This window comes from Mustela nivalis, assembly GCF_964662115.1.
Source record: "Mustela nivalis genome assembly, chromosome: 6".
Lineage (NCBI taxonomy): Eukaryota > Metazoa > Chordata > Mammalia > Carnivora > Mustelidae > Mustela > Mustela nivalis.
This window is the reverse complement of record NC_139025.1, coordinates 102,958,653-102,982,103: the sequence shown is the minus strand read 5'-3', so window position 1 is coordinate 102,982,103 and position 23,451 is coordinate 102,958,653. Positions and strand designations below refer to the sequence as shown.

The following is a 23,451-nucleotide window of genomic DNA, read 5'->3' as shown; positions in this document are numbered from 1 at the left end:
GCTAGCCTCTAAGAGACACCAGGTTACAAATGAGCATTTAGCATCAGAAGATTTAATGAGAACTATAGGTAGTTATCTTCACTGACCTCAGGTCTGGAAGTTGCCCAAGACATAATTTGTTCATCCATGCCATTAATCCATTTACTGTTATCCTGCAAGACACAACAAACACCAGGATGAATCTTGGTTATCAAGATTTTTTTTTTTAATTTTTAAAGATTTTATTTATTTATTTGACAGAGAGAGATCGCAAGGAGGCAAAGAGGCAGGCAGAGAGAGGGGGGAAGCAGGCTCCCTGCCAAGCAGAGAGCCCGATGCAGGGGTCGATCCCAGGACCCTGAGACCATGACCTGAGCCAAAGGCAGAGGCTTAACCCACTGAGCCACCCAGGTGCCCCAAGACTTATCTGTTTTTTTAGGGGGGAAAAAAGTAGCCCCTCCAACATGGGGCCTGAACTCAAGACCCTGAGATTAAGACCTGAGCTGAGATCAAAAGCTGGATATTTAATGGACCAAGTTACCCAAGTGCCCCAAGATTTATGTTATTAATTAACAACTAAGCCTTCTTTCCATAAAAGAACCTAGTAAATCCTATAAGAAAATTTTATAATACTATAAAAAATTAAGTTTTATAATCATGCCAAACGACTATGCATTATTAATATTTCCCTTTATCATAAACACTTTATGATCAACTATGACTATCACACTGGTGATTCAAAATTAACCATTTAGGTTTTCTGAGCACCAACAGGTACAAGGTCATGTGCAGGAGGTACCATCTCCGTGAACTCACTATATAGCAACAGGCAGGTCAATTCATCTTTCTAGGCTTCAATTTCCTCATCTAGAAAATGACAGATTTGGAGCAAATAGGCTCAGAAGGACATAGCTATTTATTTTTTAAGATTTTATTTATTTATTTAAGAGAGAGAGTACATGAGAGAGTGCAAGTGGCGGGGATGGGTAGAGGGAGAGGGAGAAGCAGACTCCTCATTGAGCAGGGAGCCCGATGCGGGCCTCGATTCCAGGACCCTGAGCCCATGACCCGGAGTCAAACGTAGACGCTTAAATGACTAAGCCACCCAGGTGCTCCAGAAGGACACTGCTTAATTAAAACTGTATTCCGCCGGGGTCGGGCTCCCTGCTCAGCAAGAAGGCTGCTTCTCCCTCTCCTCCCTGCTCGTGCTCCTTCTATCTTTGTTTCTCTCTCTCTCAGATAAATAAAACCTTCAAAAAATAAATAAAACCTAAAAAAATTTTTTAAGTAAAATTATATTTTATAACTAATTTCCCTCCATTCATATTTGTTTTGTATCTGTATCTTTGTATTCAAATGTTTGTATATGTAAATCTTAACTAAATTGGTTGTTAGATCAAGCACTGGCCTGCTCTGTCCACACAGGCATCTCATCTACATCACACTTTCTACATCTGGACATTCCCAAATACAATCAAAGAAATGACAACTGGAATGCTTTTCTATATTCTCATTTTATGGTGATTAAAACATGATCAAAGTGTCAAATAATTTAGAATCTATATGTGAAATAACCCCCCCCCACCCCAGATGACCCAGGAAAAGATGTCAAAATATGTATAAGTCAGGTACCAAACAAGGAACTTATGGACAAAAGGGAAGAAAACATGGGACTATGTCACGGAAAGCCAACAAGTTTATGGGAGCTCCATAGTTCTCGTATAAACAATCTTTGTCACCACAGGGGGCTGCCATAAGACTGAAAGCAAAACACATCAAGTTTATCTAAGGGCAGGCTTCTAGCTATCCAAGCTTCGAAATACTCACTGAAGGTCTGCTACTTGCTAAACACCCAAGATACAATCTCAGCTGCAGACAGCAGCAGCTCCTATCATGGCTTACCATTAGGAATAGAAGTTCATCCTCTGGAACAGGCTCTAGATCAGGAACAGTAAAAGATTCTGGAAACTGTGCTCCATTGGTCAGGGCTTCAGCAGCCTTTATGGTGGTTGAGAAACATTCTAACCAGGCCCACTCGTTTGGATTCCAGGATGCTGGGTCGGGGAGGCAGCTCTGGTGGTGTGGTGGCACTGGAGGGTTACATAACAGCTGATCCAGATGCAGTCCCACAGCGAGGGAAGCCAGACATTGCATGTAGGGGCTATGAACAAGCTGATCACCACAAACCACATGAGGCTAAGAGGAAATACAAGAAGGTCAAATTGAAGAGCCTGTACCAAATATTATAAATTAACCTACTGTATTCTGAAATACTATAACTGTATTTTTTAAGTTTACTCTTCTCTTATATCTGAAACTATTATTACTCTGTATATTCACTAAATGGAATTTAAAAAAAAAAGATTTTTTTTTTAAAGATTTTATTTATTTATTTGTCAGAGAGAGAGCGTGAGCACATGCGAACAGAGTGGCAGGAAGAGACAGAGAGAGAAGCAGACTCCCTGCTGAGCAAAGAGCCCAATGCGGGACTCGATCCCAGGATGCTGGGATCATGACCTGAGCTGAAGGCAGCCGCTTAACCAACTGAGCCACCCAGGTGTCCCAAAAAAATTTTTTTTAATGACTTTTACTTTGAAATAATTTTAGATATACAGAGAGTTACACAGATAGTACAGAGAATTCTTGTAAATCCTTCATAACATCTTATATAACCAAGAAATTAATATTGGCTATAACACCAACTAAACCACAGAACTTTATTTGGTTTTCCCACTAATGCCCCTTTTCTGCTCCAGGATCCAATCCAGGACATCACATGCATTTAGCTGTATATTTTCACTACAATTTTTCATGCATAAGAAGAAGAAGAAGAAGAAGAAAAAGAAGCAGCAGCAGCAGAAAGTAACTAAACCACAATGACCTGCTCCCTTCTCACATTTCCTCCTTTACAAGAGAATCTCTACCTAACTGTGGCAGAGCAACTACACGAGACGCTAGGTGATTCAGAAAAAAACAACCTGGGCAAATACATCAGTAAAGTTAACCAGATGGAGTAACAGCTAATTGTATTAATGTACCTTGGCCAAAAATGGAAGAAAAATACCCAAAGAGCTCTGCCTAGGGGCAGCTCTAGTGAGTACTAGAAGAATGACTACACAGTATCACAGCCTGGGGTACAGGTCCAAATTCCCTTATTCCTCATTCTAGTATGGAAGGACTCTACTCAGTTCGGCCTTAGCTCTTCCACTAGACTTTCCCGAATTCACCCGATAAACAGGGAATGTTCACTCTGACACCCATATCCACCCCTGCACCTCCCACTTTCAGGATGGCAAAACCACACAAAAATAGATTCATGGGTAAGAAAAGGGAAGATGATACTCCACAGCACATGTACTGTAAGAAGTTCTGGAGTAAATAAGTAATCTGAGCAAAAAATTACGCAAACACTATACAAATTTGAGAATTATTTTAAAATTTTACTCCTACTAAAATAAAGTAAAAGCAGGCTGAGGATTACTGAACAACCATTTTTTAATTAATTAATTTTAAAAATATTTTATTTATTTATTTGTCAGAGAGAGAGAAAGATAGATAGCACAAGCAGGGAGAGTGGCAGGCAGAGGCAAAAAGAGAAGCAGGCTCCCTGCTGAGCAGGGAGCCCAATGTGGGGCTCGATCTCTCTAGGACTCTGGGATCATGACGTGGGGCTCGATCTCTAGGACTCTGGGATCATGACCTGAGCCATAGGCAGTGGCTTAACCAACTGAGCTGCCCAGGCACCCTCTGAACAACCATTTTAGATATGATTTAACTTTATTTGATTCTGCCCAATAGCACCACTCATTTTTCTCCGACTTTATGCTCTTGAGGAATAAATTCAAAGCTGCAATTCAAATTCCGGTACAGCAGTCCCCTATAGCTCTGTGGCAGTGAATGTCCTCAGTTACCTTTTCATAGGCATACTGCTCCTGAAGCATCACAGGTAGCCGCTCCAGAAATGCTCTCATGCAAGGAGCCATGTTTAATCCCAAAACACCTTGCTGTTTCAATGCTGTCCTACAGGTTGCTAAAACGTGATTGGCAGCAGCCCACTCTGATGTACAATTCACGACCAAAACATCCTAATGGAAAATGAATTATGCCACATGATACATTTGTTTAAGTAAAAGATAACACAGAGAGAATTCTATTACCATTCATTTCTGAAATTCCTTCTGTTATTGCACTAAACATTTTTGTTTTTTGGACATTTTACGCTGTACTTTTAATACCTATTACCTTCAAAACAGCCTAAATTTTGTCTACGTAAAAACAAGTGAGTAAGAAGTAACCATAAAATTTGTGAGCTACCTTGCATTTTGCTGACTCTCCTTAAAGAGACATGTGAATTCATTACTATTTCACAGAACTTGGAGACAGGGTATTTAGGATACTTCAAAAGCCTGACAAAACACAGGGCAGCAGAGGAAGGAGTGCTCTGCCTACAGAGGGACACATCTGCAAGAGAAGCAGCACTTCTCTGACTGGCAGCCTACCACTGCCCTGGCTCTTATTCTATATTCAACTTCTAGGAGGCCTGTTCATGCAGGTTTATTGCTCAATTTAAACTTTTAACTAATAAAATGTAAATTAAAGTAGTACACTGGCTACTTCATTAAGGGTATGAAGAGCAAGACTGCAGGAAATAATGTGATGCCAAAATTAACTTCACAGTAGGGGCCACTATTGTTTTCTTTTTTGTTTTGTTTTATTTTGCTAGAATATTACATTTCAAAGCCAAGAAACATTTTGTATACTTGAGTTAAATGTCATTGGTCCGCCTTTTTAGAAAAAACTCTTTTGAGACAGTTTAGTGCTATCTTGAATCATGGCAGGAAGTAAAAATCCACTTTGTAACATCCAGTGGAAAATAAGTTGTTCAATAATTAAACATTTTCACCAAAGTCTAGGGTACAGTAGGAAGAGTACTAGATTATAATCAGGAGGGCTGGGTTCTAGTTTTCCTTCTGTCACTAAATAGTTGTATTATTCTGGGCAGGTAATAATATTTCTGGATATCAATTTTCCCCTCTTCTACATAAAGTGGGATGCTCAGACTACAATTCCAGGGTACCTTATAGAGGTACCCTAGAATTTAGTGTAATTGTAAAATTACCTTTGATCTATTTGAGCAAGCAGCTACCCCGACATCTGGAATCCATACTGTGGTCTGAATAGCTCCAGAGCCTATCACAACAGTTTGTAAGACAGAGCCATCCTAAAATGAGATGTATTTATATCAGTACATATCACTTAAACTTAGTCTTTATTTAGTTATTTATTTTTTAAAGACTTATTTATTTTGAGAGCAAGAGAGCATGTGCACAAGAGCGAGTTGGGGTGGTGGGTAGAGGCATGAGCAGGTGGAGAAGGAAAGGGAAAGAATCCTAGTCAGACTCCCCACTGAGCACAGAGCCCAGCTCAGGGCTCAATCTCACAACCCCAAGATCATGACCTGAGTCAAAAGTCAGATGCTGAGCCACCCAGGCGCCCCAGTTCTTATTTACATTTTAAATTTATACTTCACATTCACAAAAACATATTCTAAAATCTACACCGGCTAAATTTGGCAATGTCCAATTACATAGTTACTATCCAATTTTCCAGGGTCTTTTCTAGATGACTTTGAAACTCTATCAGTAAGAAAGATTAAGGGATGGAGAATTTGGAAACAGTTTCTTCAGTATTGAAAATATTAGTACACAAAATATTCCTAAGATTAGTTGAGTTAAATTTTATCAAATATAAGTTAATGTATAAACATTTCTTAAGAAAAAAATAACATCTATATTCTTACCCTTAAAGACCAAATATTCATGAGGCCACCTAGTCCACCAGACACGAGCGCCAAGCCATCGGAACTAAAGGCAACAGTCCGGACAGGAGTGATGTGTCCCCGCAGCTGATAAACACACTTGGCTCCGGTTGATTTCCTATATCCATCCTGCAATTCATTTTTATTTTTAACACAAATTAAAACAAATTTAAAGATTCAAGATTTAGAATTCATTCTTTAAAATTTTATATTTTTTAATTTAGCATAAAATTGGGGAGGAGGAAATGATAACTCTCTTCTAAGGTTTAGCTTGAGAATATAATATCAACCTGGTTCGCCTTTGCTCCTTTGAAGCTGAGTTTCATCTTTTTTTGAACACTTTCAAGTGAATTTCCTATTCTTCAAACTGGCAAAAATTATATTTCTAGGTTTTAATTATTCCTCAGAGATAGAAAAATTCTAACTTCTGCTTTTTTTTTTTTTAAGATTTTATTTATTTATTTGACAGACAGAGATCACAAGAAGGCAGAGAGGCAGGCAGAGAGAGAGGGGAAGAAGCAGGCTCCCCGCCGAGCAGAGAGCCTGATGTGGGGCTCAATCCCAGGACGCCAACATCATCACCTGAGCCACACAGGTGCCCCTAACTTCTGCTTTTTAATGAATGTCTTAATTTTTAAATTTAGCTTTATGTAATTTCCATTTTTAGCTCCTAAAATTCATGAACTGCACATATTGGTTCTCTATTAACCAGGTACTTCTTTTTGTTGGCCTACGGCTATCTGCTACATGGTATTTATTTTCATGTTTGCTGTGCAGGTTTTGGAAGTGAGATAGGTAAGGCCTGTGCAAAGGGCTACTCTCTAGCACAAACAGCAAATCAGATTTATCTCTAGTGCTTCCACCTCCACTTATGTGATATTTTCCTTCCATTAGTGAGCTACTTAGTTCTCCCCCTTAACCACTTTTGCCCGCACTTATGCTCCTTTTTCCTTCTAGTTATGATGCAGTATGATACCAGATGTACTTATTTACCCAAAGATGACATAAGGCATATTTCTTCCAGGGGTATTTGCATCATGAGCAAAGGACAAAGTAATAGAGGGTGCAAACTGTTAGCTCAGGGAGGCCATTTGACTAGTGTTTTAAAGAATTTTAAATCAGGTGCCAAGGTTTAATATTGAGAGATTTTACTTAAATCACTGGATTTTTTTACTTCTATCAGGAAAAAAAAAAAAAAAAAGACAGTCCGTTAACAATATTCTCATTTCTGGAGGGTGACAATCAAGTCTGTGGCAGCTGTGTCCTTTATAGGAAGCATGCATGCTTCTAGGCTTTCTGTTTGTTTTAAGCTTCTCCACACCTCCAACTCCCAGCTTCTAGATGGCTCTGTAAGCATCTATCTGAAGGTGTAACCTCTGTTTAAGGGAAAGGAATTATTCTTCACAGGTGGAATTCTGGTATCAGCACGAGGTACTCTGGTTGGATAGGGGTGCTCCTGCAGTGCTATTTAACTGTACTGAAGACTAAACATTGGACTTCTCTATCTATAGTGTCCAGTATATCCAGTACCATTAAGTGATCGCCACTCAATATTTCTTGAATATCTCATTTTAACAAGCAAACATGCTGCACTGACTTCAAAAATTAAAACTAATTCAGAAAACACACAAAGTATGACAATTGTTCGTGTTTCCCTATGGATCTTGCCCTTTTGGATGCTAAATATTGAGTATGTCAGTAATCAACGGAGGATTACTTTGATAACATACAGCATCTATGCTTTCAAAAGAGAGTTTCAAATGCACCAGAACATTTACCTGGCAACTGGATTCCTGGTCCCACCATCCTTCTGAACTAGTCACACTTGTCTGTGTGATATCTTGTGGAATACGCCAAACACATACTAAGCCACTCTGACAGCCACTTAAAGAAAAAAAAAAAATCACAAAAATAAATTTAAAAAATTAAAATATTTTAAAAATCACAAAAACCATGTCAATATGCAGAAATAGACATATTTTCAAATAGCAATTAAGACCTGACAAAACTACTACAATATTATTTTTTAAATTATTTATAATATGTATGCTCTAATCCTTTTACAAGAAATACAAATAGAATCGATATTCTAGCAACATCACACCCAGTTAAGGAGATAGCATAGCAAGGTCCACCCTGGAAAACTGTTCTTCATTTGTCCAAGATGATCTTACAGTATTACATATTAGAAGAGTAGTAACAGGCAATAAGCCATTTAAGACTACCAAGAAGCCATATTTAATGCAAGGAACAGTCTACACTAATATAAAAATTAAGATAAACACACACACACACAAATTACAACATACGTAGCCATCAGTAAATGCAATTTGGATCCTTTCCCTGGGAGGCTGCACCAAGCAATGCCATTTACAATAGATGGATGGCAGAGTGAATGTAGACAACGCCAGCATCCTGAAATAGGCCCCCAGAGTTTCACATTTTCTTCTTTGGCACATGTCATAAGAATATGACCTGTTGGGTCCCACTTCATACTAACAAGAGTATCCTTAAAATGGTAAGAAGAGAAAAAAAATTCATGGTAATGCTTCCTTCACAAATACTTTTAAATTCAATAATTTATGACCCAAAGTTCCATTACTCAATTATTTTAAAATCAACATTTTATGCAAATAAGATACTGTCGTGTCATTCCCAATCACTAGACTAACTCACCCTGCAGTATAGTCTGCATTATATATATTTGCTAGAGCCAAAGTTCAATAAATGTTAGCTGAATAAATGAATTATGAAATTCTGATTCAGAAGGAATATTCATCTTTCATTAGCATTTTAACAGGTACTTCTATTGACTTGTACTCATTAAAATATAAAAGAAACTTAAAAAAGAGGCACCCTTCATAAAAAATTAGTGACTATTATAAGAATCTAAGACATATTGTGTGTTTATATGGTTGTCATCATTGTGTTCTTCTGACTTTTTTTTATTTTTACCCCCTTCACACCTTCCAACTCATGGCTTCATCCACAATGCTACTTGCCTAGATAGCCCTGAAGCATTAGAATCAGCAGCCTCTTTTTAAGGTAAAAGAATCGTTCTTCATAGATGGAATTTCTAGCATTTGAGGGGGAGTTCCTATTTCACTGTTTTGGTTTTACTTCTTTCTTGGCTTGATGGCTTTTTTACACAGACTCTTCCATGCATATACATGGTCCAAAGACTTTGTTAACAATAGAGTATCAAATAATGTGAACGATTTTTAAAAACTAGTATCAAGCAATACTATATAATAAAAAACAAGAAAAAGTAACCATCTGGTAAAGATGCTTTACCTTATGTGCATCAATTAGAACAATGCCTCCTTTCTCAAGTGGTTCCTTTGTTCCCAGTAACAACTTTCCATCAAAATATCCCACTGCAAATGGTCTATCTTCACTGAACCAAGCAATGCAAGTTACAGACACTAACATGATAAAAACAAAAATTTAAAAAAGAAAATGTAAGTGACTCCTTTGTCATTGTCTAACTTAAGACAGATTTTGCAACAAATATATGCTACCGCAATCACCGCAAGTAAGTTTCCAAATCTTTAATGTATCAGACATTATTATTAGGCTAAGAGCAGGGATTCTGTGTAACCTATTTTAAAAGTCTTATTTATTTATTTATTTTAAAAGATTTTATTTATTTAGACAGAGAGCACGAGCACATGCACAATCAGGGGAAGCAGCAGGCAGAGGGTGAGGGAGAAGCAGACTCCCCGCTGGGCAGGAAGCTGAATGTGGGGCTCAATCCCAGGACCCTGGAGATCATGACCTGAGCCAAAGGCAGACACTTAAACAACTGAGCCACCAAGGTGCCCCAAAAGTATTATTTGCAAGTGATAAGGACTACCCTCTTTTTTTTTTTTAAGATTTTATTTATTTGACACAGAGAGATCACAAGTAGGCAGAGAGGCAGGCAGAGAGACAGGGGGAAGCAGGCTCCCTGCTGAGCAGAGAGCCCGATGCAGGGCTCGATCCCAGGACCCTGAGCCAAAGGCAGAGGCTTAACCCACTGAGCCACCCAGGCGCCTACCCTCATTTTTAATCTTTCTTTTTTTTTCAGGTGATTATTGAAAAATTAAATTTCCTTGCTGATTCCAAGTTAATGTACTGGCTTCTTTCCTTTTGGACCAGAGTTTACCATGAAACTGAGAAATGAAATAACCCAAGTCATAGAAAGAAAATTACCTGTCCCTTCTTTTGGTTAATATTCTCTACTCAGTGTGTTTCCATATTCTACCATAGATGTCCCATTTCTAACAATCTATATTCATATTTACTTCTTTAAGTACATATAACCCTGGAAGGCTATAAGGTTAAAAAAAAACAAAAACAAAAACCAAGAAACGATGTTTCTCTGTGGGAACATGGAAACTGAGTAGATGGGAAAAAGACTTTCCACTGTTTATTTTTTTAAACTTCAAAATATTTCAACCCCATGAAAGCATTATCAATTTAAAAAAACTAAATTAAAACAAAATAAAACAAAAGAGACCTTGTTATATTCTGCTAATATAATACCATGTAACCTGGGACTGTTATCTGTGAAATGCTCCACTCCCCCAAAACAACTATGTAGTAAAGGGAACTGGGAGAAAATAAATTAGACTTTCTACTATCTCTTGTCACACCAGAACTTCTCTCCTCCTCCTCCCACTTCCTCAATTTCACATCTACCAATGATTATAATTTTTTGTCTTGGACATTACTAACTTTCAAGGGAGACTTGGAGCCCTACTCTAAGTGTTCAGATACTTACACAAAGGATGAGTTATAAATGTAATACTATTTAATCTCACTTTGGCAGAGATATATTACAGGTGTTTGAAGAGAAATCTCTTTCAACTTGGTAACTAATTAAAAAGAAATACCAACCAGACAATTTAGAGAAATAGCCAAAAGTAATATTCACTCAGCATTTTTAAGAGCAAGCGCCAAAAAAATTAAGTTTTCTTGATTGGAGGAATACATTCTCAGTTAGACAAAAGTCCAGTCATTACCATCCTTTCGATAGCAATGCTCCAATTCTCGACGGTGCATGGTGGATACATCAACAACTTCAATCAGTCCTAGAGATCCATCCATCCGTCCCACCAACAATAATTCTGGAGACTCTCCTGACCAGGTTGTAGCTGGACCCTCCTCTGGCCAAGCCAGGGCAGACACCCAATGAGGCTGAATATCTACCAATCCTTTTCCTCCTAAATAGGGAGAGAATGTTAATAGTTGTTACTTATTTCTCAAAAACAATAATACAAAAGTAACTATTACTTAATTCTAATAGTACACTCAAGGAAGTCCCCAATTTCCTAATAGTCTAAGAATGAATACAACTACAAGGCAGGACCCTTCATTTATACACTGCACATGATTATCAAATTCATAGGCTTTTCTGTAACCACTAATGGGACAAAAATGACAGTTTTATTAAAGAGGGAGTAAAGAAAAATATTCAGTATAGAAATGTCAAAAGCTTAAGTTCTTTCCTGTAATTACTGAAAATCAAACATAAGAAATTTCCCTACAGTTAAGGCCAGCTGTTCCTTCAAATATGTGAAACAGAATAGTGATTCTTTAAATATGCAAAAATAAACAAAAATATGGATAAGCCCAAGATTACAATAATGCTTTTTACTTTTCAGAGACATGGTATAAGACATTGACAAGAGTCTGTACTTGTGAAATGGACAATTTAAATATAAATATTTCAAGTGATTCAAAAGAATCTATCACTAAAAATTCCAGCTCAAATCCCATTCTGAACACTTGCAGTAGTACATGAAAAGAATTTTTAGTTTATAGCTACCAGATTAGTCAAAACTCTCAGAAAGAGTCGGGAAATGAGCATATTCTCTCTAATTAAGGTTTAAAAAGACTTTATTTATTTGAGAGAGAGCATAATTCCAGGGGAGTCAGAAGGAGAGGGAGAAGTAGAAGCAGATGTCCTGCTGGGCAGTGAACTCTCAGTGAGGCTCCACCCAGGACCCTGGAATCATGACATGAGCCAAAGGCAGATGCTTAACTGAGCCATCCAGGTGCCCCCATCATCTCTTTAATTTAAACCATAATATGCATAGATCTACACAGCTGATGAATACACTGTGAGTTTCAAGGTGAAAGGAAGCCACTGTTTGGACTCAGAAAGCTTAAAAAAAAAAAAAAAACGGCTTAAAAAGTATCTTCAGTATTTTGCTAGCATTGGCGTGACTCTTACCATTAACTTGCCAAATATTCACCATCTTTTCCAAGGCTCCAGCTAGGTATTTGCCACTGATACTCCAGGAAACAGGAGAGAAACTTGGATCACTGGGTGACCCCAGGCTTTCCTCAGCATCTCCTTCTCTAGAATATAAGAGACATGTATGGAATTCTAATCTTCATCATCCAAAAATATACTAAACCTCAAATCTTAAAAAAAAAAAGATACCATATGGACTAGAAGATTCTTAATTTCAAAAGCCTGACTAGCAGCATTTGACAATCACATATTCACTAGTGTTTATCACGATGTGAAGAAAGTAGAATTATAAAAGAGTGATGCTTAGTCTACTCATTTAATGTAGTGCCTACTTTGTCAACAAAGATGTTCTGATTCTACATGGGTTGTATACCTGGTTATTAATTCAGAGCACATTGTCTCATTTGCCTAATCTCTAGGGATGTTCCTAGAAAAGAAATACCTATAGCTAGCTATAAAACTATAAAAGCTGTACATTCTGTTACAGAAGAAATATCATTACTTTAATTCCTAAATAATCCTTGAAGAATGATAGAAAATTAGGCCACCGTTTTATAGAATTTAGCATTTATGCTAGCACAGTAGACCTCGATTTAATTCTGAGTAAGTCCAGATATTGATAGTTAAAATTTTTATTTTCTTAAATACTGTCCTGGAAATTTAAAAGCACTGCAGATGTAGTAAGATCATTATATAAGAAAAATTGTAAAGAAGTTTAGTGGCAATTTGATTATGTTAACACAATCAAAATGAAGCATGTCAGGATTCTCTTATCTTAAATGTTACACATGAGAGCTGAAGTTGGCACTCACAATCTGTTGAACACGCAGGTTTGTTGCAGTGAATATTGCTTCTTGGTAACATTCCACACCCGGATGGTACCATCATTGCCACTTGTAGCTAAGAGTCCTTTTTTATTACACCAAACACAAGTCATTACCTAGAAAAGTTGAAAAAGTCCAACAGTTTTTTTTTATTAAGTTTTAAATTTTAATTCCAGTATAGTTAACATAAAGTGTTATATTAGTTTTCAATGTACAATGGAGCAATTCAACAATTCTGTAATTACTCAGTGCTCAGTATGGGAAGTGGACTCTTAACTAATCCCCATCACCTATTTCACTCAAACCCTATCCACCTCCCCTGTAGAAACCTCTGTTCTCTGTAGTTAAGAGTTTGGTTTTTGGCCTCTTTTTTATTCCTTTATTCATTTGTTTTGTTTCTTAAATTCCACATAGGAGAGAAATCAAGGTATTTGTCTTTCTCTAATTTATTTTGCTTAGCCTTATACTCTCTAGCTCCATCCATTTGGTTGCAAATGGCAAGATTTCATTCAGAAAAAATCCTGCAATCCTAAGAAAATCTACAGGGAAACTGTAAAAGAAAAACATTCATGATCTAATGTAATATATATGGTCTCACTCTATTCTTACTGGCTTGTAAACATAATCTATTTTTATGGTTTTAAAGTACTTTGCCCAAACTCATTTGAGTTATTGGAGATAGTACTAGAATCTTTACTAAAAATGTGTATTTAATTCAATAAAGTATAAATATTTCAACATATTTATATGTTCTACAAAATAAACAGTGCAGACTAAGAAGTGATTTTTAAATTGGCAAATCATGGAGATCAGTCTTCATTTCCTAAAACACCCTTGTCAATCCTCTGGAGTTTAGTGCGTTGGATTAAAATAATGAGGACAACTTCTCTTCCTTTTGCATGGACAAGCCCTCATCTTTTGTGAGGCAATTCCCTTGGTTTTCTTCTCCTCCCCCAACTGATTTTTCTTTTTGATACTATTATGTCAACCCAACATACAGAGACAGGAGAGTTTGTAACTCCTAGCCAAGTAATTTTGTGTGTGAGAGAGAAAGAGAGAAGAGAGAGAGAAAGAGGCTAAGATCTGAACTTTGAGCTCTTTGAGAAGGAAAGAAACTTTTATCCTACATAGGTGATTAACACACATAAGGCTCAAAATACATACTCTGTTCTGATGAGCCTCCAACTTGATAAAGGAGCATTTTCTGAGATCTCCTCCCATATCGGCGAGTGTTTGGGGAGTAGTTTGGTTGTCGCGGTCATGCGCAGCAAGAGTGCGCACAAGCTGCTGAGCAGCCCATTGCCTATGCTGTGAGGACAGCCTGGAGGAGAGGCAGCAGGCTGCCAGGGCATTAGCCAGCTCCAGAGGGCCTACAGCAGAAGGATCATAGGAAGGATGGGCATACAATTGGGCAGTTAAACCTGCTTAAACAAAACAATGAAATGATGCCCAGGTAAGAGCTGGTGGTGGTGAACAAAAAAAATGGGTTAACCCATATCTTTAAAGAATTAGCACTTTTGCAAGCAATCATTTCACTAAGATATACATACAAGGTATAAAGCATTTATCTCATACCATATTCTGTAATAAATCTGATTCACTGCAAATATACATTTATATACATCTATCAACAGTCTTTGCTCTAAGGCCGCACTGACCAAGAACGCAGCAGAAATGATTTTTAAGGCCAAGACAGAGGCAGCATGCCCTAAAAAGTTTGGTTTCTGCTGCTCAAAAGTCATCATAACAGCCAGTCAAGGGGCTGTGCTGACAGATCCAAAGGCCCATTTATCTTGGCCAAATGGTTCTGATGAAGAGACCGAGAGATAATAGTGATTAAAGAAACCTTTCAAACTGTTATCATCTTATGACAAAGATAAAAATAGCACTATCTTTATCTAGGTTTTATTAAGGAAACCTAATCAGAATTATCTATTGGTGACTCAAACCATAATCTAATACAACAGTCTAATCAAACCAAGACAAATCTGGTGCATTTTTCTAATATTTGTTTCCATGTACAATGAAAAAAGGATCCATGCACTTCTTTCATGATCTGAACTTAAGAAGTATACATGATGCTATGTAATTCATCACTTACAACAACTCTAAAACATGTTTTAAAAAGCATGAATCAAATTGGTTACAAGACTACATATTTAAATGGTAAATGGTATGAAACGTACCTTTTTTTTCAACTTCTGACTTATCATAGTTAGGTCTCAGTTTGGCCCCCTTGTCTGCTAGTAACGCCACAAGGGCTTGAGTTACAACAAAATTTGGGGAGGTAACAAGCTTGTTCTCTTCAGCAATTCCTCGGAGAAAGCTGGGTAGAAACTTTCGCTGAATTGGATCATCGACTGTGGTTAGATTTACACCTGTTGCAGCAGAAATCAAGTTCTGAAGAGGCAATTGGAACAAACAGATTTAATTTTTACATATAATTTTGGAACTAAAAGATTTCGCCTCAAAAGGCTCTTTAATAAGAATTGGTCAGAAGTAAGCATCGCAACAAGAAAAGCAATGAAAACCATCTCACCTGTGTACACAACTGCACCAGAAGTTTTGCAGCACTCGGAGTGTTTGATGCCAGACATCCCACCGCTGTGCTCAGGTAAGCCAGGCAAGAGATGGGCTTGCTGGCCTTGCTGTGCCCACCTCGTGGGCGTTCTGAGGGGCTGGCCATGGCAGAAGGGCTGGTGGAGAGGCCAGCTCTCCCTGCTGCAGCCAAGCACATTAATCGAACCAGGGTTCGGATATCTGTCAGCCCCAGAGATTCAAGACCGGCAGCCAGGCTACAACTGGAACCACTGGCAAGAAAGAAACACACTTCAGATGGATAAAGAAAACAGATTTCTGAAGGGACCATTTGGAGCCCCACATAACATACCAAAATACCAACAACCAAAATAAAAGGCAAGCTGCAATATCACTAATCATATATATCCTAAGAGAAGTCAAAAATATTATATAAGCTGAAGCTGTTATAGAAACTTTAAACATCTTCATATTTTATTTATGTTTTCTTTTGATTTTTTAAAAAGATTTTATTTATCTGACAGACAGACAGAGATCACAAGTAGGCAGACAGGCAGGCCGAGAGAGAGAGAGAGAGAGAGAGAGAGAGAGAGAGAGAAGCAGGCTCCCCGCCGAGCAGAAAGCCCGATGCGGGACTTCATCCCAGGACCCCTGGGATCATGACCTGAGCTAAAGGCAGCGGCTTAACCCACCGGGCCACCCAGGCACCCTTCTTTTGATTAATTTAATTTCATTTTTTCAGTGTTCCAAGATTTGTTGTTTATATACCACACCCAGTACTCCATGTAATACGTGCCTTCCTTAAATACCCACCACCAGGCTCACCTAACCTCCCACCCCTTTCCTCTCCAAAACCCTCAGTTTGTTTCTCAGAGTCCACAGTCTCAATTGAATATACTTGAAGCATAACTGAATTACCAAAGGATAATTACAGGAAAGTTCACAAATTATGAATTTTCACAAACTGGACAATCCCATGTAATCATTTCCCAGATCAAGAAACAGAACATTACCAGTACCTCAGAAGCCTGCTTAGACCTATCTCAGTCACTAGGCTCTCAAAAGTAAACAATATCACGGACTTTCAAAAATCAGTTTGGCCTGTTTTGAACTTAATATAAATAAGAGAAGAAAGTCTATATTCTTTTGCGGCTTCTTTGTTCAACATCATGCTTATAAGACTCATGCTTGTTGTTGCTTTATAGCAGCAAATACTCATCTTCACCACCATATTAATAAAATCTACCACAATTCATTTATCCACACTGATGACAATTAGGTGGTTTCCAGCACAGGGCTATTACGAACAGCACTGCCACGAAAGTTCCTGCTTATATCTTTGGGTGCACATATATAAGCATTTCTGTTGAATACATACCCAGAAGTAGTTTTCTAGGTCATAGAGTATGTTAATACACACCTTTGTTTGGTAATATCGAAGAGTTTTTCAAAGTAACTGTACCAATTTACTTTCCCACTGGCAGTGAGAAACTGCTCACATTTCCCTCCCAGTCTTTTAAATTTTAGCCACTCTGGTGGGTGTGAATCAGTATTTCATTGGGCTTTCATTTTCATTTCTCGAAAGACCACTGAGGTTGAACACCTCATTTTCCATGTTCACTGGCCATTTGGCGATCCTCTCATATTATTTTTGCATTTTCCCCATTCTTCTTTTGGGTTGTCTATTTTTCTTATGGATTTATAGGAGTTCTTTACGTTCTATTGGTAATATACAATGATAATTCTTCTCCCATTCAGTGACTTTTTTTTTAACTTTCTTTTTACTTCCTTAATGACTTTTGCTAAACAGAAATTCTTTTTAAATGTAGTCCAATTTATTAGTCTTTTTCTTTATGATGAATGCTTTTTGTGACTCAATCAATTCTTCCGGGGCACCTGAGTGGCTCAGTTATTAGGCGTCTGCCTTCGGCTCAGGTCATGATCCCAGGGTCCTGGGATGGAGCCCCGCATCAGGATCCCTGCCTAGTGGGAAGCCTGCTTCTCCCTCTCCCACTCCCCTTCCTTGTATTCCTCTCTTACTGTCTGTCAAATAAATAAAATCTTAAAAAAAAAAAAAAAGAATCAATTCTTCCTACCTTATAGAAACATTATTGGTTTGTCTTTCACATCTAGGCCTAAGGGCCACTTGGAAATATTTGTTTTAATTCGTGTGAGGCTGGAGCCAAGACTCACTTTTTCCTATGTGAATAAACTATCTGACCTAGGCCAAGTTATTGAAAAAGACATCAATTCCTCATTGTTCTGCAGTATAAACAAAGTCATAAATCAAATTATAAATCAGGTGTTTATCTACATATGTGGATCAGTTTCAGAGTCCAGAGTGCTCACCATTACACCATGAACAACCTGTGGGTCAGTTTCTAAACTCTGCTCCTCCATTCTCCAAACTATCTATTCTTGAACCAATAACAGAGTCTCCTCTAAATTTTACTTTGAGTTTTTATTTCAGGTCCTTCTGTCTTCACCAATTTGTAGTTATATACCTTTGATTAACTATTTCTTAAATGGATGTCTTTTAGGTATTCTTGGCTCTTTTCCTTTTCTAATATAACATTCCACAATATGAGCATGGCAGGAATCTCTTTGATAAAATCTGCAGGTTGAAGTAGCTACACAGCTGGTCAATTATCATTCATTCAAAACTTTTGTTTTTGTCTTGCACCAAATGGACTGATACAGCCTTAGTTTCATTCAACCTTTTATTTTTATTCATTAAACCTTTTATTTTTATCTTGTGCCAAATGGACTGATAGCCTTAGTTTCCCATTTCAGATAAGAGCTATGTATTTACTGACTGAATAAAAATGATAACTATGTCTAACTTCTTTCATTCAATGGTAGATATCTGAGGTTCTAAAAATTCTATCTCATCCTCCCAAACAGTATCAGACTCCTGTCAATTATATACTAGAAACTAACAGCATCATTTGACACAAGTACTCACCTTACTGAGAGAAGAGACAGAGCTCTCATTACCATGGTTCTTGCCAGAAGAACCTGGGCAGCAGCAGTCACTCTCCTTAAAGCCACAACCCGGTCATGAGGGTTTGCTAAAGCAGCTGCCTGCTCACCTAGTGTTATTCTTCCAGAGGAACTCTTTTCTACAGAGCCATGGCAACCTGAAAAACATACCCAGACTAGTGAAAAATTTTTCCATTCTACCTAGGTTCTGAGCTGCAAGGAAACACAGCAAACCAGTGTGTTTTGTTCATCTGGACTTAGTTTACACAGAAAACTCCCTGGGAGAAATGAACATTTCTAAAGCAATAATCTATTATATATGTTTCTTAAAATGTTTTGGTGTCATTTATTTTGCTCATATATCATTTCTACTAATACTAACAAAGAAAAGATAGTTTTAGAAATATGCTTTGAGTACAAGAGAAAGGACTGAGTCATCAACATTAATTCTTTATTTTGTATTCCTGATAGAAAAATCACCCATACCCTCTCATGCAAAAAAAAAAAAAGACTGCCAAATTGTTTTTAGTCAACTCCAGGATTCTCTTATCACAATGTCAAAAAAAAAAAAAAAATCATACTCACATTTTATTAACTTTTTTTAAATCACTTTAATATTTCATAAAAACAAAAAATAAATAATACTACATGATACTTTCAAAATGTTAAAACAATTGACTAAAGACACTTGATGGGGTAGAACAATGTTATTATTTACCACCTAACCTAAGAAACAAATTAATACAGACTTTATAAAATCCATGCCAATTAGCATTTCAGTTTACCTATTTGCATCAGAGTCTCTTCCATACTGTTGGTAGCGGTTACCATTGCTACCGATGCTCCCAAGGGATCACTGTCAGGGAACTGAACTGGTTCTGGTACAATGCGTCGGTCATTTAAACCAAGTGGTCCAGCAAGTAATTCAAATTCTTCTTCACCCGTTAGCTTTTCATCTTCATCAACATCCAACATGTCCCAGTCTTCTGGAATTTAAATAAATAAACATATGGTATGTGAATATAAACATGACATAACTCTACTGGCAAGAGTTACGGTGAGATAGGTCTAAAATGCAGATGGACTGAGAGCCCAGGACCCACAAAATGAACTATGGTGCCGTCTCCTGATGACCCAACCAAACTGCACTTCTGAGGCACAGTCAGAGTCTAAGGAAAAGGAGTCAGAGTAGTCAAACTCACTTAAAGCAAAAGCAAATGTTACAGCTGGTAATGGAGATTTCAACTGATAAAAAGTACTCGGGTCAACAGAGAATTCTTAACCCTACCCATAATCATTACAGAATCAGTTATTTCAAGGAAATGAATGCTCCAGATAAATTCATGCTGTCTTCAACTTTTTATTTTTTACTTTTCTCAGAGAAAAAATCTGAAAAAAAACATTCATGCAAAGACTAACATTCTCTGGTCAAGCAAGCTAGTATTTGAATCCAGGTCCTTTTCCTTTGGTTTTAAGAACTAGGGCTTTTGAAACTACCTTGAGCTTTCTAGAGAATGTTTTGAGTTAACATGTACCTAAATACAAACACATATACAAAAAGGTAAATTTTAGTAACAGATGTTAAGCAGAAGGTATATATATAAAAATACAGGAACATGTAAAATAAAGAAGCTCTCAAAATAACTACCTTCATACACACTGTCCTGTTTGCCAATTAGATCTGGAGCTTGTCCCTTGTACCTGCACCAAACATGAAGAACATTGTATTTTTATACAAAACAATTAGTACCCCAAAATGCAAATTAAGGCATTAGAACATTTTAAAAGGTCATTAATAAAGCAACACAAAATAAAAGTGTTTTGTGTTATATGCTAATAAAAACTACAATATGTAGGTACACATAGTCTTACAAAAATCAATGACTATTTTACCAAATTACTGGGGAGGTTTCTGGGTCACCTACAAAAACTCTTAGTCAAAACTCTTCCAGAATGCTGTGAAGATTTTAATCATTGACAATAAGGACAAAAGGCCTACTCACTACAGATGAATTGCTATTCAAGGATAAAAAGAAGTAATGTTGTCATGGAAGCTCATTTAATCTAAACTCTATTTTTTTATCAATAAAAAGATCTTAATTAAGAGGTCAAAAACAGGGTAAAAAAACACAAATGAGAAAAACTGACCATGAGGTTCTAAAGGTTAAGGCAAGGGCCCTGCCCAGAACTTGCCAGTAAGTCCAAGGTTAATAGACTCTGACTCCAGCAAAGAAGCTGCTGCCATGCCATTGTTACCAGGCTACAGGCTCCCAGCTCTGGCAAAACATGAATCCCTCAACCTCCTCCACCCTTCCTGCCCCCAATTCAGCAATCATGGGACTTAGGGAAAGGTTAAGTGTAACTCCTCCCATTAAAAAAGCTGTAATTACCATGTCTTGATGAGAGGGAAACTTTATACTCTTTATTCAGAGGGTCTGGATATCTATATAATTTCAAGGTACCTTTCAGAACTTGTTGCCTTGGATTTGGTCTTCAGGGCTAAGTACTTTTCCCTGCAGCTGCCGCAGAGCAGGTAGTATGGATTCCCACTCCCACATTCGCCACCAAACCAGCCATCCACATAGGAGCCATTGCTGCGGTAGCCCTGGCGGTTTGCACTGCGCCCACAGCCAGGGTGATTTCTCTTCATGTGCTGGTTGAAACTGACGACACTGCATTCACACAGTTCACACACGACCACTTCTTCCCTGTCTTCAGACTCACAAACATGCTGCACAAAATTTCATATCAAATTATTAGTCAATTTAACATAAAGTTAAGAAGAGAAAAATAGATATTTATATATTAATGACTTTCTTTACATATGCTAGAGTATTTGCAGGATGTTCATTAATGTGACATAACAAATTTCTTTCAAATCAGGATTTAGAGCTCATGATCTGAAGCTGTGCTTTGCCCTTTCTCAATTGAGTAAGTTACAACTAAGGTAACCCACTATCCTATTGATAGAAGTTAATAAAAATAATTAGCCCTATCTCAAGTGATTTTTTTAAAAATCCTAATAAAGCTACTTTTCATCTGGCCATAACACGTACATCTTTTATCTGAATTTCTAAGAAGTCATTTGGATTCATTTATCTTATTAATATAGTAGATGCTCTTTTCTGTAGGACTTAGACCTGTGAAGTTTTCAGTCTCCCTGCTACAAACAATGAAAACATACAAACCCAGCATGTACCCTGGCCCTGGATGTAGTTACAAGACCTAGGTGGCACTGGTTGTTAGAATGAGGCATTACAGTGATTAAATGGAATCTATGAAGGAGAAGAGCATGCATTCAGATAGCAAGGTGAGCATAGCAGCCATGTTCTATACCCAGCAGAGCTGACTAGGACCTGATGCCTATTTTGTAATCTATCTTTGATATTATAAATCAAATATTACCATTATATAACTCTATTCATCTAGTCTGGGGAGAGAAGCAATAAAATCGCACAGAGAAAGCAAGAAAGAATTTTTCTTATTAGTTTGTAGGTATCAAAGTAACATTAAGCATTAGAGCCCCAAACTTTATGATGAGATGAAAGATTGAAATTTTCAGAGTGTAACAACTTTAGGCAAGGCTATTGTTAGTAAGCTACATGAACAGGAGGGCAGGAAAATAAGTCAGAGCAGCCCCCGCTGCAATCACACACACCCAGGTAGGCCAATCCAGTACCTCTGGGATCCACATTCCCAGAATATCATTGTCACTGGTCAGGTCTTGTCCAAACATAGCTTCCATCGCTTCATCATCAAGATCAATTTCCAATTCCTCATCTAAATTAAAGTCATACAGCGCCCCTGGGTCTTGCTGCAAAGATATTCCTTCTCTCCGACTTTGATTCCTGTGGGCCTGCACAGAGCGGTATAACCCCGCTCAGAACGAAACAAAAAAGGCATTTTATTTGCATGTATAAAGTAATTCTGAATACTTCGCCAGTTCTTAACTGCCATACATGCAGGTAAGAGCCTAGCTCAGTTAATTTACTGGATTCCAGACCATAAACATAAAATTTCACCTATCATATGTGTTTCTTCTCTGTAAAATGGGGTAACAACACTCCTAACTCATAGGGCTGTTAATAGGTTTAAACAAAACAATCCATGTAAAATATTTCATATAATGTAAATAAGAAAAACACTCAATAAATATGGGCTGTTGTTATTCTTTTAGGGTTATTTTTTAAAAAATCAGTCCCTTTCCTATATATTAACTAAACATCCCATATTTTCTAGCTCAGCCTCAACTTCTCTGTTACCACAGATTATTGAAAAACTATTTATGTTTTAATAGCTCAAAGATGCTATTTTAAAAAATCACATATCCTAGCTTTTAGTTGGAAAAATATGTTCCCTTATAAATTACACTTCACATGTCTAGAGCATAATCCTGGAAGTATTTTACTAAAGTAACAATGGAATTTATTTTTGCTTATCTAGGACCTTACCTAGTAGTTTAGCCCTAAGGCCGAGAGCACATAAGAAAACCCAGTACCTACTTTGGCACAGTGCTCTTTTCAGTTCCTTCTCACTTAATTTAATGTTAAATTTTAAACATGCATCTTTACTTCTTAAAGTATAAATAGCTTGATGGCAGAGAGCACATTTATAAAAAAAAAAAAATCTCAGGATCTACAATTAACCAGTATAGACTTTTGCATCCAGAGGAAGCTTAAAAATAAATCTATGAATGTATGCTGTGATTTCAATGCAAAATTATGTAAGTAGATAGTAAAATGCAAATAGCTACTCTCTTAATGTGGAGAAACTGAGTACTTAGTATCAGTAGTTTACATCTTCTTTAATGTTGCTTTCACGGGGACTTTAAAATATAAACTGTATGACTTTTACTAACAGAAGGATGTGAAACATATTAATTACCTGCTCTTGCCAGCAATGTGCGTGCTGCTAAATCAAACTTGTGCCTTCTTGTTACTGCTGAGCGACCCCTAGCTGGTGGTCCACTTCCAGAAGCTGCATTCTCTGTATGGTCCAGATTATCAGGGCTACAAGTGCAAATTAGAAAGCAGCATAAATTTTTCAGAACCACCATAAATGGAAGG

The 23,451-nt window shown here is 37.4% G+C and overlaps 1 protein-coding gene across 30 annotated transcripts in view; it reads right to left on the bottom strand.

Annotated features, from left to right (window-relative positions):
• The window catches only part of HERC1 (HECT and RLD domain containing E3 ubiquitin protein ligase family member 1), a 185,803-nt gene that overhangs the window by 20,978 nt on the left and 141,374 nt on the right, over window positions 1–23,451 (bottom strand). For 13 of the 30 annotated variants that reach the window (XM_082737138.1, XM_082737145.1, XM_082737140.1 and 10 more), the window contains 20 exons: window positions 23,270–23,394; window positions 22,044–22,264; window positions 20,848–21,116; window positions 20,034–20,086; window positions 19,171–19,371; window positions 18,369–18,543; window positions 15,405–15,675; window positions 15,052–15,265; window positions 14,030–14,286; window positions 12,854–12,981; window positions 12,018–12,145; window positions 10,804–11,004; window positions 9,092–9,222; window positions 8,107–8,306; window positions 7,576–7,681; window positions 5,780–5,926; window positions 5,099–5,200; window positions 3,891–4,064; window positions 1,882–2,175; window positions 87–152 (listed from right to left, as the gene is read on the bottom strand). In XM_082737138.1, coding sequence (XP_082593264.1) covers window positions 87–152; window positions 1,882–2,175; window positions 3,891–4,064; window positions 5,099–5,200; window positions 5,780–5,926; window positions 7,576–7,681; window positions 8,107–8,306; window positions 9,092–9,222; window positions 10,804–11,004; window positions 12,018–12,145; window positions 12,854–12,981; window positions 14,030–14,286; window positions 15,052–15,265; window positions 15,405–15,675; window positions 18,369–18,543; window positions 19,171–19,371; window positions 20,034–20,086; window positions 20,848–21,116; window positions 22,044–22,264; window positions 23,270–23,394 — 3,463 coding nt within the window. The remainder of the gene's footprint in view (window positions 1–86; window positions 153–1,881; window positions 2,176–3,890; window positions 4,065–5,098; window positions 5,201–5,779; window positions 5,927–7,575; window positions 7,682–8,106; window positions 8,307–9,091; window positions 9,223–10,803; window positions 11,005–12,017; window positions 12,146–12,853; window positions 12,982–14,029; window positions 14,287–15,051; window positions 15,266–15,404; window positions 15,676–18,368; window positions 18,544–19,170; window positions 19,372–20,033; window positions 20,087–20,847; window positions 21,117–22,043; window positions 22,265–23,269; window positions 23,395–23,451) is intronic. The other 17 variants (XM_082737144.1, XM_082737152.1, XM_082737153.1 and 14 more) reach the window with 3 other exon arrangements.